The following is a 16,959-nucleotide window of genomic DNA, read 5'->3' as shown; positions in this document are numbered from 1 at the left end:
GGTAGCACAGGGGAGAAAGTCGGGTAGCATGTTCACGGGGCTACTTCTGAGAGCCCTGGTTCCAGAGGCAAGGTGACTTCTCCCTGATCCATCTTCCTTTTGCTTCATGGTGTTATTTAATGCCAACACGAGCCATGTTTGGAATAGGAATGTTTTGAGTTTTACATTTCCCACATTTGATAAAATATTTATTTTTATACTCACCTGCTGATTTTTTCTTAAAAGACCTGGGTTTACATGAATTTGTTCCATAAAGGTTCTGTACATGATATATTTCCTAGAAGATTGTTTTCATCAACATATTTTCTCTTTATATTGGTATATGGCATTTAGAATGTCTAATTGACATATATTCTTATCTTTTAGACCTTCGATGAATGGAAAGATATGATACCAGACCTTAGTGACTATAAGTGGATTGTGCCTGACTTTATATGGGAAATTGATGAGTATATTGATTTGGGTTTGTATCATCAACATTAAAATTAGCTTTTGGATTGTGTTGGGCAGGTGGGAAGAGAAATAGTTGCATTGATAGTTTAAACTTTTGAGTTCAATATGTGATCGTTTTATTTTAATAATGAAAGTAATAATTGATAGAAAATTAATTTTGTTACACTTATTTATATCTGTGTGTGAGTGTACATTACACTTTGTGCACTCACACGCTGATGCACGTGTGCCTGCCAAGGCATGCATGTAAAGCTCAGAAGACATTTGGGGAGGGATCCTATAGATACAGGGACAAACTCAGGTTGACAGGACTGGCAACAAGCACTTTTACCCACTGAGCCATTTTGCCAACCCAGAGGGAAAAAAGTCTAAGTATCTAACAGTCTGTCATTTTAACTTGGCTGCCACCACTCTTATGGAATATTTTCTTCTGGTTTTGAGTATTAGTTGAATGTGCCTAACATTTTGGTTTCTTATTTAAAAATTATATAGTTGTGGGGATATGTATCTTGGTATTTTGTATTTTGCTACCTAGCACATCCTCTCTGCATTTCCATACTGCTGGCAGTCTTTCCAAATACCATTTTCAGTATTATACAATATTGCTTGCATCATACATACTAGGACCCTAATCGAAACCCCTTTTCTTTGGTTAACTACCTTAGTTATTTATACATTTTTCAGCATAGTTCCTTAAAAGTCTGTTAGTGTGCAAAGTGGCTTCACCTCTTAAACACCGCCCCCCCTCCTCCCTGCCATTGGCAAGTAGGTAAGAACAGCAGTAGCTGATTCTCAGTAACTCGTGATGAGCTTAAAAGGTTTGAAGTATTTCCATCAGTCCCTTTTTAAGACATATGGAGGTGGAATTAATCTGCATAAGTGCTTCATCATAGTACTTCTTAAAGGTAACCATGTTAACAAAGGTATTTTTAGGAAAGGGATTCATTTTTTAAAAAAGAATACCTGTAAGTGCTGTGCAACATAATGTATTTATGTGCCAGTTTCTCTGTGTAGTGACAGAGTCTGGATTCTGAGCTGCCTGATCTTGAACCCTGGCTCCTCACTTCCCTGCTGTGTGCTCTAAGATTTTCAACTATAAGTGGAGTTGATAGTAGGAAGTATTTTGTAGGACTGGCATGAGGTTTAAACAAGTTGACATGTTTATAGACTGAATATGTTTGCTATATCCTGCTGTGAGACTGTGTGTGACTCCCATTTGGTCTTCTCTAGAGAAAATTAGAAAAGCCCTTCCCAGTTCGGAAGACCTTGCCAAGTTAGCGCCCGACCTGGACAAGATTGCGGAAAGCCTCAACCTACTGAAGGACTTCTTCACCGCAGGTAAGGGCGACTTTTCATCTGACTTCAAGATTTAGGAGCCTCAGAGAAAAGACATGGGTGCTCGTATTTGTTCTCATCTTCTAGATTAAAACATTTTAAAACAAACCCTAAAGCATTTTGTTTTAACACAAGATAAACACAAAGTTTGCACAATACTTTTAATCATTAGTCTAATCAAATGAAAATTGGTAAGAAAGTGTGTACTTGGCTTTTAGTTGGTGAGTAAGAAAATATTGCTTCTTGACAAGTAGATGAGACTACCTATGTATTTGCTTTTCATAATTACTTAGAGCCAGTATTGTTACTTTAAAACAAACTTAATAATTATAGGTCATATACAGTGCAATTTATAAGGTTTAGCCTGGCGTATTTGCCTAAGTGTTACCCCAATATAACGTAAGTCTGAAATCTCAGACATCTTTGCTTAGTCTTATTAAATTTTTATTTCCCGTTTTGCTGATTTTTCACAGGTCACACATTGGTTAGTGAAGTCATAGACGCTTCTGGCCCACTTCTCTTGTTAGGTGTGTAACCAGACATTTTTGCTGACCTTAACATGCCTTTTAAATGCTTCTAATAAACTAGTCACAAATAAAATTGCAGACCAAATTTATAACCCTGCTTATATATGCTCATCTTTAAACCCAGAACTATATTAGGCAAATTTATATCCTTTTGGTGGAAACAATAAAAGAATTACATTTATGACAAAACTAAAATTGCTAAATATATGACTGAAAATTATTAAATGACTATTTGCTTAGCCAAAGTGTTTTCTTGAAAAAAAACCTTTTTTGATAATTGCAATGAAAAGTAATTTTAGCTTGTCTCATCTGCCCTGTCATGGTGACATTTAAATTTGCTTTGTATCATATACATTGTCTGATGGCAGTGGTACTTGGCTAAACTGTAAGTACTCCCTTGTTTAAAAATATCCTTACCAAAGATTCCTCATTTTTGTCATAATTGTCATTTATATTTTTTAAATGAATTTTGAAATTTTTTGACATTGATTGCCAGGAATTTTCTTAAAAATAAAAACATATTCTTTGAGCCTTGTTTGGTTTCACTTGAGCCAGGACCTCACTGCTGAGCCCAGCCTTCATCTCCTGAGCTCTAAGTGCTTCTGGCCTGTCTGGGTTTGTTTTGATTCGGTTTCATCCCATAGTGCTGGGATCCAGTGCATACTAGACAAGCACTCTGCCACCGGGCTGTATCCTCAGTCTCCCACCCCACTTACTTTTTAATTGCTTGAGGTAATTTGGAATTTAGCTAGGGCTGTTCACATCACTGGGAAATTTAAAGAACTGTGTGTTTATCTTTAAGGTTCACCAGGAGAAACAGCATTTAGAGCAACAGATCATGGATCCGAAAGTGACAAGCATTATAGGAAGGTAAGTATGGAGTCCTGAAAACCTTGACTTTTCCTTTATTTTTCAAGTACTTGAAAATGCTAATCCCGTACTAGAAAACATAAATAATGTGTGCTTACTAAGTGACAACTGCAGGTGTTAATGCGGCAGCTCTGGGATAGAATCTTGGATGACCACCCCCTCTGGTTGTGCTCTATGAAATAACCATTCAAGGGTTCGTTATAAAATACATGTGAGAAAAGCTGCTGTAGACAGCTCTCCAGAATTACTCGGATATAAAGGGCAGATTGATGCACAGAACCTACTTGCTCTCCTGGAGACTTACGTTATTTTAGGGGAAAAGATATGAGAGAACAGAAAGTGAGTTATTAGTGAATGAGTCAGTTCATACAGATTGAGAACCTACATGACTGTGTATGATGAGCCATTGAGAGTAGGCCAGTTTTAATACATTCTCAGAAAACTCCATGTGAACATTACAGAATAGGTGTTAACATGAGTTACTCTGCATTTCTAGTTTATGCTCTGCTATTACAGTCTTAGTTTTTACTTTCATCATCTTTTTGAACTGGAAAAAGAAATAATTACATGTAAAGTTTTGTAAAAATAATGACTTGATGAATAAGTTTTTTTTTCTTTTTTATAATTTATTTAACCTTTATTTTATGGGCATTGGGGTGAAGGTACCAGATCCCCTGGAACTAGAGTTACAGACAGTTGTGAGCTGCCACGTGGGTGCTGGGAATTGAACTAGGTCCTCTGAAAGAACAGTCAGTGCTCTTAACCACTGAGCCATCTCTCCAGCCCAAAAAATAAGTTTATAAGCAAAATATTCTATAAACATTTTAAGTTAAATATGGACTGTGTAGTTTATACTGGATTTTAAAGCATTATAGGAAAGGAATAATTTTATGATTATTGAACAGAAAGAAGAAATGACTTCTCTATTTCCATTTCTTTCAGCTTGGACCTTTTTTATGCTATTCCAAATTTTAAAGATATTTCCAAGATTTATTTTCTGTCACCTTTTAGGTAAAACTTACTATAGAATAAATATTTGCTTTCATTTTAATTAGGGAACATCTTGATTGTGCATGAGGAGGAGTGGTAGGGTTGGAAAGTAGCTTATCAAATGTGACTACTTTGAGCCAGGGAAAGCCATGGCCAAGACAGCAAATAAACATAATGTGACAAGATGAAGTAATCTGAGAGGAAACCCTTTCGGCAGGTATGGTCATATAGACCCTTGAGCAGCAGCTGTTTTGCTTAAATCAATTAGATATGTCAATGTCTGCTTTTCACTGATACGGCGTTGGGATCACTTTAGTAAATGAAGAATTGATTTTAGACTCAACTCAGTTAAGTCCCCTAAACTCTGCCAAGATGATAAACGAATGATCTATAATTGACCTCTGCAGTTTAGATGAAACAAGAGAATGTATCTTTGGGAATTTAATTATTCTTATAGATTTGGTTTTACTCAATTGACATGAAAATTTGTTGCTTTTTTAAAAATGCACTCCTTTGTTTGATAGCAAATGTCCCTTGTAGCCTCGTTAAACTTTTTCTTAATTTATGATAATTACTTTTCCCTATTAAAACTTAACTATTGGGCCTAAAGGTATGACTCAGCTACTAGGGCACTTCCTGGACTTCAGAGAACCCACACAAGGTGCCATCACCTGTAACTCTAGTGCCAGAGGATTTGGCATCCTCTTCTGGAGTCCTTGGATACTGGACTCACATGTACATTTCTACATGCATATACAAGCATATACACAAAACCTTAAAATGTTTATTAAATTGTTTAAGCTTATCAATTTTCTAGTGATTTATTGTAAATATTAAGTCTAGAATTTTACCTATGCTGCTTTTAATACATGTTAAATCAATTTACAGAAAATGCTAATCTAATAAAAGCATGTCCAGCTGCACTCATAGTTTTTAGTTCTTTTGATGCACAGTGTTTTATTTCTAAGGTTTTACTCTTACCTGTAATACTTGAGAGTAATATAAGCCATATAGACAAGATACACATAGTTGATGTGATTTGATGACCTTGCCTACAAAGTGATGTCTGAATATCATCATGCAAGGAGACTTGAGCCAGTGGTAGCCTTTCTGAGATTATTCAGACGTCAGTTTCTATTTGTTTATTTTTTTATGTGTATGGGTGTTTTGCTTGTGCACCACCTGTGTGCCTGGTACCCACAGAAGCCAAAAAAGGTGTCAGATCCCCTAGGACTGGACTTAGAGTCAGTTGTGAGCTGCTATGGGAATCAAACCTTTACCCTGTAGAAGATCAGTCAGTTCTCTTACCCACTCAGCTGTCTCTTCAGTACCCCCAGCTATCAGTTTTAAAGATTTGAATGATTGGCCAGGAATGGTGGCACACTCCTTTAATCCCAGCACTTGGGAGGCAGAGGTAGACAGATCCTACCTCTGTGACTTTGAGACCAAGCTGATCTACAAAGCAAGTTCCAGGACAGCCAGCACTGTTACACAGAGAAACCCTGTCTCAAAAAAAAAAAAAAGAAAGAAGGAAGGAGGGAGGGAGGGAGGGAGGGAAGGAAGGAAAGAAAGAAAGAAAAGAAAAGAAAGAGAGAATTGAGTGATCATCAGAAGTGCTAGGGTGACATCCAGAGTTTCTCTGGTTACTTCTAGTTGATTTAGTCTTGACTCTTAAGGTGTACTCATTAAGATTATAGTCTGATCAACAGCCATATCAGCCTAAATGTGCCTGATTTCATCTAAGTTGTAGTGAGTGTTTAGAGCAGTCATGCTTAAGTTTAATGGTTGTCAGGTTCATGGTTATGGTTTCTGGCAAGACGTCTTTACTAGAATAATAAATGCAATGCAAAATAATTGTTTAAAATAGTAGTAAATGGAATACATTTCTGCAACTAGAACTGAAATGAAGATCTGTTCTTTCTAATGGGAAAACACAAAGGGGAAAGAAAGTCTTGACAGTAGAGAAACTGCTCAAAGCCAGCTGAAAGCAAAGGGAATTGAGGGAACACAGATAGTGTGGCCTGAGTCAAAATGAACAACACTGAGCTGGTGGCTTCCTGTCCTGAGCTCACTAGACTTGTCTGTGTCTGGAAAATTACAAAGGAGATCTTCAGAAAGCACAGAAGGCATATGGCATTGCACAGTCTAAACAGTCATCCCTTTCTTTGCTTATACCCAAACCTATATCTGTTTAGATTGTAGACACTGTTCATTCTGTGTTGATCAAAAGTTCTGGTGTGTAATTTTGTTAATAAACATTGAAAAGGGTAGTAAATTCACATTTGGCTTGAACTACTTTATAGAGGTATGATTGGCGTGTAGTAATACTACTTTATAGTAATGGGTTGTGTTAATCAAAAGTTTAAAATTTGGAAAAAAGTTTTAAATTTTTATTCACTGTAAGAAATATTCACGTGACCTTGGTAAAATTCTTGGAATCTGGAGAACTTAAAACTTCAGAAGCCAAATTAGGAACTGAAGAGGTGAGCCTGTTTTAGTGAGTGAGTGGACTCAGGGTTTGTAAGCCAGCACCATCAAGTAACCACGGGTTTGAAGAATTCTTTTCCTGCACAGCTAAAAGCTGCAAGTAGGGCTCTTGGCAAGAATTCACAGCACTTGTATGCTTAGTAGATTAGAAATGGAGTGATCAGAAGAAAAGTAGGGGAAATGGCCCTGAGGAAAAATAGAATGACTAAGCAGACAGCTTTACTGCATTGACTAGTAAGAAGCATGCTGTTTGTTTACATCATTTAAGAAATACTATGACCATGTATCAATAAGTTATACTGTTGTAGGTAGACACTTAGAAACAACAAAAAATAATGGAAATTATAATGTTGGTAGTTACTGGTAACCATTTTATTTATCTCAAAACTATTTGTAGAAAATGTCCAAGTAGTAAAATATATAGTATGCTGTTTCTGGTTGGAGCAAATTAAATAATCCAAAATGGAAAGACATTTCATTTTGACAACCAATAATAAATTTTGCATTTATAAATATCTTGAGCAGTTATATATTAGGAAACCAATTGTTTTTAATGAAACAAATAAGCAGAATTACTGAAAGTTTGGAAAGTAGCACTTAGGAATATTGCCTAAAGTTATTTTACTAAACCAAAATATAGTTAGCCAAATATTATCTTTTGGGTCCCAATGTTAAATACTTTTATTTAGGTTTGCAGACCATAGTGTTTCTAGCAGTTGCTCAGCCTGTTCACTGAAGGCTGCCAGCTGCTCTGCAGTAATCTAGATAAGCCTGTCTTTGTGCTCTTTGAAATGCAGGTTGGTTCTCATGAGCCAAAGGCACTTTGAAAATAGCTGTGCACTATTACTAGGTGGAACTGATGCGGACTTTGGAATCTAAACTGAAACCTTCTACAAATTGTTTAGCTTATCTGAGTTCCTCATTTCCTCTGTTGAAAAAGGAGTTCCTCTTGAAAGATTGTGAGGAGTAAATGTAAATAAATATAAAGCTGTTAAGAGTTAGGGGACAATGGTAACATGCTGTGAGTTAAATTTCTTCTTGCTTTGTTATGAATTCCTTTGGAGATAGTGAAAAATGGGGAAATGATGTGTAGGACTGACCTTGTATCTTCAAAAGAGTTTTCGAGTTTAACTTATCTTTAGCTAGAAACTACAGGTGATTCAGAGGTAAAAATCAGCTATGTTTTGACTCACTCAAGCAACAACATGTGCCAAACCCTGCTTTATTTAAGTTGTTAGGTTTTAAACAAAGTGGAGCATATCTATGGTATCGGCCACTCTGGAGGCTGAGATAGGAGGCTTGCTGGAAGCCAGGCCTTTGAGACCCATCTTGGTAACAGAGCAAGTGAGGTAATTATCTGAGCCTGTTGAAGCTTTATAAAAGAAAGGCCATAAACAGGTGGATTATAAACAACAGAAATGTATTCCACACAATCCTAGAGCTGGGATACAAGAGTAAGTAAGATGCCAGCAGGTGTGATGTGTGGTGAGTACTGTCCATCTACATGGCAGAAGGGGCTAGGCAGCTACTGGCGTCTCTTTTACAAGAACATTTAACCTTGAGGCCCTGATTTCAGCACTTGGGAGGCTGAGGCAAGAGCATCTCTGTGAGTTTGAGACCACCTGGTCTACATAGCCAGCCAGAGTTACATGGTAAATTAACTTACCTTCTATAATTGGTAATCATAATCATTGTGATTTTTAACAGTTACTGTGATTTATATATAATGTCTTTTAAATGATTGTTTCTTGAGAGAAAGAGTTTAAGCTCAGGAGAGTGTTGCTGGCAAAGGTGTGTTTTGCATATCTGTGTGTCTGGTCCATCTGTCTCTTGGCTGTTGTTCTACCTGCTCAGAGACTGGCAGCTGCACAGCTTATTATTTGGTTCTTTGGGAAAAGTTATTTTAAGTTGCATAGCATAGTGTAAATAGTTTTTTTTTCTGTGTCTAATTCTTGTTTTCTCCTACTTTTTTTTTTTAGGAGGTAACAGTTAATTTCACCTATCTTCACATAACAGTGCTTCAGTAACAGACTTGGAAGGAAAGTGAGGTGTCACTAGAAAGAGTATTTGCTGATAGTTCCATAGATATTATCATATTAACTGTACAGCTGGGTTTAGTTATAAGCAGTGATTCACAGTGGGGTAGTTAAGCTAAGTCAAAATTACTTGGCTTTTTATAAGTTAGAGTATTAGTGGTTTGTAAATATTAACAGGTCTACTACCAGGTATGTCCAACGTTTTGACACTAAAACTGGTTGTCATTTACAAAGTTCACACTTGAAAACTGCACAGTTGACTTTATAAAAAAGTCAAACAAATACAAGGTTTTAAGTAAGTCTGTGCTGCATGTGGCCCATGGGCCTTGGGTTGGACACACCTGCAGGCTAACACAGGAAGCCTTCTTTAAAGGCAGTTGTTTGTGTCATCTAAATCCTTGGATGATTACAATACATGATCAAGATAAATGTGCCAGTGAATAACACTGCTAAATTACTTTTTGTTGTTTGATGTATGGAATGACAAAAATGATGGGAATAATTAAGATAACGGTGACTTTGATAAGTTTGTCAATGATCATAAAACTACATATATACATATGTATGTATATATCTTGAAAGATAGCACTGAGTTTTAGGAGTACCTTTTATACTATTGAATCTGGAAAAAGATGTTGACATTTCTCTTGTCAGCTGCTTTCATCCTTTGATTTGTTACAAATCAGTCAGTTTTACTCATTGTCTGATACTGACAGTAATCATGATATCTAAACTAAGACTAAAACAAAATTCAAACTTCTTATCAATTTTTCTATAACTTAAAATGTTTTACTGTAATGCAAATCACCCCTCTGAATTATGTTTAGGAACCTTTTTATGGTTGCCTAATTTATTGGGTTATATAAGGTAAATTAAGTAAGCCTTCTACAAACTAAAATTTGAATGTACTGTCAACTAGCATTTTTATTTAAGAAACTTCCTAATGATACAGAACAGTATTTTTGACAATTATTTTTTAAAATCTGAAACTTTTTAAAGTCCTTATTTAGGTTGTTTTAGTAATTATTAGCTCTCTTGCCTTTAGTTTTATGACTTGGTAAGTCTGAACTCATTGTTTTTGAGCACACTAGGTGCTCAAATTAATTGTCTGTTGGAACTTCACCAATCTAGTTTATCTGAGAAAACATCAGTCGAGCTGGAGAGATAGCTCAGCCCTTAAAGGCTAGGCTCACAACCAAAAATAAAATAAAATAAAATAAAATAAAATAGAAAATCAGTCTAGTATCACTGTTGATTCTTAGTTGTCCTTTTCTTCACTTATCTCAAAGTTGGCTATTTCACAGGCCAACAATTCACAATGCAAAGGGGTCCTTAGCTCAGTAGGCAGCACAGAAGGCCACATGTGTTTTAGAATTGTGCCACATGTGAATGCAGTGTGCTCCCAGTGTACCAGCTTCACCTTTAATGATTGAGTAGAATCTATGTTAGAAGTAAAATTTAGAAAGGTAATATGGTCCAACTGACTTTTACTTTTTACTTTTCATAACAACTATATTGTCTCTGTATCTTAAATATATTTTTGGTGTTTTATTTTGTTTGTAATTAGTATATGCTCAGTTACTTTCTCAGAGGCTATTCTATTTTATGTCAAAACACTCCTAGAAAGTAAAACTGCAGTTAACCTGGTTATGGAATATTTCAAGTCAACAGCACACATTAGTTAATACACACTGGCAATTTTGTGAAGAGTTTACCAAGAAATCGAGGGGCCGGCCTTGCTGTCTTCCTTGAGCGTGTCTGTTAGTCTAGTTTCACTCTGTGTTGACATTGTCTGTCTGGCTGTTAAGTCAGCGGTCACTGCACTCTCATGTTCACTTTTTAAGCCACGCTATTTGATTTTTCTGATATGCCCAGTTTTACTGAGGGGAAAAATGGAACTGCGGTGCAGAGCCCATCTGTGAGATGGCACTGTGGGTGCATGCGTTTCCATTTTTGTTGTAAGCTATCCATTCCTCCCTATCTTGCATCTGTTCTTCCGTTGTACCCTTTGATTTAACATTGTTCTCCTCCCCAATTTTCCTCTTCTCCTCATTGTAAACTCATGGCAGGGTCTGCTTGGTGAGCTCATTCTCTTACAACAGCAAATTCAAGAGCACGAAGAGGAAGCACGCAGAGCCGCTGGCCAGTATAGCACGAGCTATGCCCAACAGAAGCGCAAGGTGATGGATGGTTTACGGGGGCTACTGATACGTCACACTAATCAGCCATTTCTGCCGAGATCATGTTGCCTTAATCGGTTGATGGGCTCCAGTCATGAGAAATTATTTTTAACAAACTGAATTACAAAGATACATCATACCCCCTAAAGTGGGTAGTGTAGACAAAGCCCAGAATGTAAGCTAAAATACAGGAATTTAGGTTTGGAAAATTAGGTTATCTGTGAGTGTCCATGGATATGTATTTAGGATGAAGCTGTGAGTTGTTGTTTATGTGGTCCAGTTGAGTCACTCAATACTTAGGTATTGAAGCTTTCGTGAAGTCCTTAAAAGTGTGCTTTTAACCACTAGGTTAAAGCTCCACCGGGTCAGTCCCTGCATTCTGTACACTTTTTATCACAGTGAAGCAAGTGTAATGATTATGCATTTATATGCAGATCTTAAACTAATTATCTCACATCACTCGAATCACAGAAGTTTTAAAACTATGAACAAATGTTGCCCAGGAAGAAAGAATCAGTTATACATAGTTAGCTTCTTGTTTGCTCTTACATCTAAATCAAGGAATATTACAGTTACAGACTGGATTCAATGCTTCTACTGGCTAATCTTGGTGGTGGTTAATGCTTGATAGTGTTCATCATCATAATTCCATGTTCACTCACTGTCACTTCCTGGCTTTTCTCAATTCCATGGCTGTGCAATCCACAACTAACTGTATATTATTCAGTTCTCAGTGGATGGATAGAATAAGTAGAAGAAGCAATCAAGTTGTTTCATCTTTGTGGTTAAAGTAGCTATCTTGACTTGAGGAAGGGTTCATTTTAAACGTTGTCTAATTCCATATGTTGTGAGCATATCATTCACTGAGCCATCCATACATAGGTTTGTTGCAGAAAGAAGTAGAAGGCGTTTGTGTGTTCTAGAATGTTAGAAATATGGATATAGTGCCAATTGCAATTTGGTCTTTTTTCATAGTGGTAAGATTGAAACGAGGCATATATGTCTGCCATCTTAAGATCTAATTTTAAGATTGTACCAAAATGCTTTCTGACCTTTCCAGTGATAAAAGTAATAAGTACTGGCTGGTTGTCTGTGATCGATAGCAGTCATGCCTGCTTTACAAGTCTTCAGACTTGAGGAAATCATTCCTGTTCTGTTTACTGGTTATTAACTCAACTTTTGTTCCCCTCTTTGGGGTTTGTGAAGTAGAGTGACAGAGTTATGTTTCTGTCTGGTTTGCTTATAAAGAAATACTTAGTGGGACACCAACCAGGGCTTGTTCCTGCCCACTGTATTTGCCTTGTGTGAACGTTAATGGGACATTAAAAATAATTGATGCTACCACATAATGATGCCATTCCTGAAAGCCCAGTGCCATGCTGTGTCTTCCTTTCTCTGCTCCCCTGTGGGTATGACAGAGACGTCATCGGCTCTTCACCATCATGCTCAAATCTGTGTTCCTGAGATTACACTCCAGGAATTTGAGGTTTGCAGGAGACCTAAAGTAAAACACAGGCACTTTTAATTCCTTTAAATATTTATTTCTCTGTTCTTGAAGAATCTAACTAGGACTTATTTTTTAGTATTTTGTTAGAAGTAAAATTTTTGCCTATATTTTCTGAGCAAAAGAGATTAACAGAGGTGATTGGTGTTAGTCATATGTCCTATGAATATGTCCAGATATAATTTTCCAGAGATTCTTCGATACACACTTGACTATTTCAGAACAGCCACAGTGACCTATTAGGAGGAAATAAGTTCTAAAGTCAGTGCTGTTCCCAAGAGGAGCTAAGGTTCTCTTTCACATGAGCTCATTTGTGTAGACGATCCCACCCTTTCTCCCTCAGTTTCACAGCCTTGGAATTGTGGAAAAGCTCTGGTTCAAGACCATTGGTTTCATTCCTGTCAGGGTGACTTTAAAATTAATTTCATAATAAGAACTAAATATATTACACAACAGAGCATGAGTCTCATATTGTAAGTAACTGAGCTTTACCAGCAAAACCTTTGGAGGAAAACATACCTAAGTTGTCTAGTGGGGGTGGGTATAGGCCTCAAAAGCATGAGGACCTTGAGTTCAATCCCCAGAACCCATGTAAACATGTCAGGTTTGGTGGTGCTCTTGTAATCCCAGTGCTGGGGAGGCAGAAATGGGCTCCCAGGGCCTCACTGGTTAGTCAGCCTAGTCTGTGGAGAGCTCTAGAGCAAGGAGGTGTGTGTGGTCCTTGAGGATGACACCAAGCTACTGCCTCTCCATGCATGTGCATGCACACACATGCATATTAAAAAAATAACTAAAATAAATGACACAGTAGAAGTAGCTCATGTTAGTCTCTTAAGAAAATGGGTAAAAGTTACCTTCTTACCAATCTTTAGTACTTAGTTTTACAAACCTAAAATTTTTTTATCCTATGTCTTAGGAAAATTGTGAGATCTGTTTTTACTCTGCCACCTACCTTAAAACTAATTTTGATCCTTATTAAATGAGGCAGCTAGGAAGTATACCATTTTGTAATATTTTAATTAATTGCTTTGACTTATGTAGTCTTTTTTAACACAACTACTAAGTTAACCTTTTATAGCTCTTGGCTTATATTAACATTTTTTGACATTTTAATTTAATTATATCAGTTTCTTATTTTCCCACATGCTGCATAACATTGGAATTTTTTATAGTAATTCAGGATATGTTGCAAGAAATCAGTCAATTTACATTTAAAACTAAAACTAAAACAAAGCTGATCATAGTGACAAAAAAACCTTTACTCCTAGCACTTGGGAGGTAGAAGCAGGCTGATCTCTTGTGAGTTCAAAACCATCATGGTCTACATAATGAAACCCTGTCTCAAGAAGAAAAAAGTAAAGCAAAAGCAATTGAAAGTAGTAGTGTTTATATATTTTATTGTAAATTCACTACAGTTGGATGGATATTTAGTGGAAGGAAGTAAACCCCAGTACCTTTGAAATGAGTCAGGAATTTAATCTGCACCACAAATTCCTATGCTCAGACTTTACAGAATGATGGCATGCCTTGTGATTGTAATTTGGGGTGATCTAGTTCTTCATTAGTCTTTTAGCCTTTGTCCTTTGGGTTGTGGGCTCTTCAACTTCCCTGCCTCCTCATGCTTTGAAGAGACTTAATAATTCTTGTCCATTCTACTGGAAATGGAAATTTTCCATAATCAAAATGGAAAAGTAAATTAAACCAGCAAGTCTCTTATCACTCAAGATTAAAAATAAATTTTGTAGCGTGGACAAGGTTTATTAATGACTACCTCATTATCATTTAAAATCTGATGAAGACAACTCTGCCCTGTCAAGAAGTCAGGGCACAGTTACATGACTTTGTCATATTGACATTGTTCTCATTGTATTTTCTACTTATAATTGTATTGCGACTACTTTAAACTATTATACAATGAAATTTGGGGTCTTTTAAGAGTTTGTCTGAGAACTATTGATAAAAATTTGAAGTAGTTTACACAGTACTGTAAATTTTATTTTTTACATTCAAATCAGTTTTAGTTGCTTAGCTTTAGATTCATTTCTACAGATGCATTTGTTCTGTTGAGAGTTAGCTGATGTTGCATTGGGATCGAACTTAAAAACAAGACTCTGGCTCTGTTTAACTTTCAGAGATTCCAGTTAGTCTCTGTATCCGTTGGTTGTGTACATGTCTACTGAAAGTGAGGAAGTTGAAAGTTGTTCTTTAGAAGATCCACTGTGACCAATGCGCAGTGGCTGTGAGCAGTGACTTGTATCTGGAATCCCTGTGCCTGTGTCTGGAGAAATGGCAGTGCTCTAGATGCTAGGTTCTTGTGCCTTAGTACACAACAACCTCTGATAAAGCAACGCAGATGGCCATCTCCACTTTTTCTAACAAGTCTTTCGTAGCAAATGACTAGAATGGTGACAAGACAATGACTCCTTGATGCTTCTATTTCATAAGATTTTGATGAACTCTCATTATTGGCGAGTACAAGTATTTTTATTATCTTAAATACTCACTTGAGATGAATTTATTTTAAATAAGCATATAGTCTTAGTGCTGCTTTAAAACTTTAGCTTATTGCATATCCTATGTAACCCTAAACCTAATCAACTAAAATTAATGTGTTTTAAATATTTAGGTGTCAGACAAAGAAAAGATTGACCAACTTCAAGAGGAACTTTTGCATACACAGGTAACTCAAGTCAGTGAGAGAACTCAGTGCTCTTTTCCTTGTGAGCTGCTGTGGGTGAGCCTAGGGCGTCATAGCTGGGACAAGCACTCTGACACTGAGCAGCATACCCAGCCCCAGGGACTTCTCTGGGATATGGGCAGTGGGTTCTTTTTCCAACAAAGTAAAAGTTGGAACACTTAGTGACCCTTTCAACTAATGAAAATTTTAGTGTCTATGAAAGCTATTTGAGAAATAGGGAATAAAGAAGAAAGCAAGTGAATACCAGGTTAATTCATTATATAGAGATTCCTATTTTGAGTGATTCTTATACTGGTGTTAAAGATAAATTATTGTGGGAGGGGAATGGGTAAAAGTCTTACACAATCTAATGCTTATATTTTCACTTTGCTAAGGTAACTAGAAAGAAATTTGAGTTGAGTTTCATGTTTCTCTACTGAGTCCTCAGTAGCCTTTCTTTGCTTCTCAGCAACCTGAAATCGACATAAAATTTTTTTCCTAAAGATAATTCTGGTGGTATAAGCCTATCTGTTGGTTAATGGTAGAAATGATTATTTAAAAATCACATATATACAATGTAATGAGTACCTACTTACCTTGCTCTTAAAAGATTTGCCAGCAGCAGTTATTCTATATTACTAATATCTAATAATTAAGACTTATTTTTATAAGCCAAAAGGCATACTTAACATCTTGATTTTTTTTAAAGGGGAAAACATAAAAGAAGAAGCAGTCTAAATGAAATCAAGCAGCTATTTTATTTCTGATACATTGTTTTTCTTGATCTGTTCCTGGAGTCTCCTGTATAAGTGACACTGAGAGCACTTGTGGTTTGACTGGCACCTGTCTTTCTGCAATGAGTTACGACTAGTTAACTCTACTCACTGCTCCCTTGCAGTGTACTCAATATACTATTCCTTTTAAAGAAAAAAGTCACTGTTCTCTGAGAGGGTGGTCCTTGGAGCTGTAACATCACTCTTCCCTGGGAACTTATCAGATACAGATTCTTAGCCCATCCTAAACGCACTGAGTCAGAATCTCTGGCAGTGGAACTCAGTAATCTGAATCTCAGTATTTTGAGTTCTTTTTGTTTATATGGTTTTGATTTGGAAGAGGGTCTCACTATGTAGCTGGCCTAGAACTCAGATCCTCCTGCCATAGTCTCCTACATGCCTGCTCACCATTAAACGCAGCTACAGTCTTTGTTTTTTAATGCCCCTAAGCTAATTACGATACATCTCAAATTTTGAGATTTTTTTTTGTTCTATGTAAGCATGCCCAACCTTCTAAATTTGTAACAAAACCTAGCTGTCACACTGAAGGACCACACAAATCAAGTTACAAAATGAAATCACACACAAAAGAATTTATGTTTTAAGTAGATTTACAGTTTTGTGTGTGTCTGTAAAACTGTCCACAGGTTAGACACACCTGTCAGCCCATTTGCACTTCTGGAGGATGGCTACAGGTTGACATTTGTATATAGGAAAGAAAACGTAGACTCCTCAAATTGATTCCATATTTACAAAGAAATATGCCAGGGAACTGTGCCCTACAATTGTGCAGTTCCAGTTGTAAGCCACTTAATGTCAATACTCTGTGTGAGTAATATGTACTGAGCTATGCAGTTATCTGCCATCAGTGATTCTCAGGTAAAAGAAATATACAGGCCGCGTGCAAAGTTTTTTAATTTTCATTTTTAAAGGGTAACAGATGGGAATTAATTTTAATAATATATTTTATTTAGTGCAGTGGGCTCCAAATTAGTATCATTACAGCATGTGGTCCACATAGCAGGTAGCACACTATTTCAAGTGTTCAGTAACTATGCGTGGCTAGTGACTTTAAACAGCAAAGAAATACTAAAATTTTACTAAATTCTTACAGGCCATAAACGAAT

The 16,959-nt window shown here is 36.6% G+C and overlaps 1 protein-coding gene across 5 annotated transcripts in view; it reads left to right on the top strand.

Moving 5' to 3' along the window:
* The window catches only part of Opa1 (OPA1 mitochondrial dynamin like GTPase), a 76,436-nt gene that overhangs the window by 5,664 nt on the left and 53,813 nt on the right, over positions 1–16,959 (top strand). Inside the window, exons 3-8 of one of the 5 annotated variants that reach the window (XM_040750993.1) lie at positions 367–463; positions 1,684–1,791; positions 2,262–2,315; positions 3,118–3,185; positions 10,768–10,878; positions 15,009–15,062. In XM_040750993.1, coding sequence (XP_040606927.1) covers positions 367–463; positions 1,684–1,791; positions 2,262–2,315; positions 3,118–3,185; positions 10,768–10,878; positions 15,009–15,062 — 492 coding nt within the window. Of the gene's footprint in view, positions 1–364; positions 464–1,683; positions 1,792–2,261; positions 2,316–3,117; positions 3,187–10,765; positions 10,879–15,008; positions 15,063–16,959 lie in introns of all 5 variants that reach the window. The other 4 variants (XM_040750997.1, XM_040750994.1, XM_040750995.1 and 1 more) reach the window with 4 other exon arrangements.

This window comes from Mesocricetus auratus, unplaced genomic scaffold, assembly GCF_017639785.1.
Source record: "Mesocricetus auratus isolate SY011 unplaced genomic scaffold, BCM_Maur_2.0 Super-Scaffold_100008, whole genome shotgun sequence".
Classification (NCBI taxonomy): domain Eukaryota; kingdom Metazoa; phylum Chordata; class Mammalia; order Rodentia; family Cricetidae; genus Mesocricetus; species Mesocricetus auratus.
This window is presented reverse-complemented; position numbering and strand designations above follow the sequence as displayed.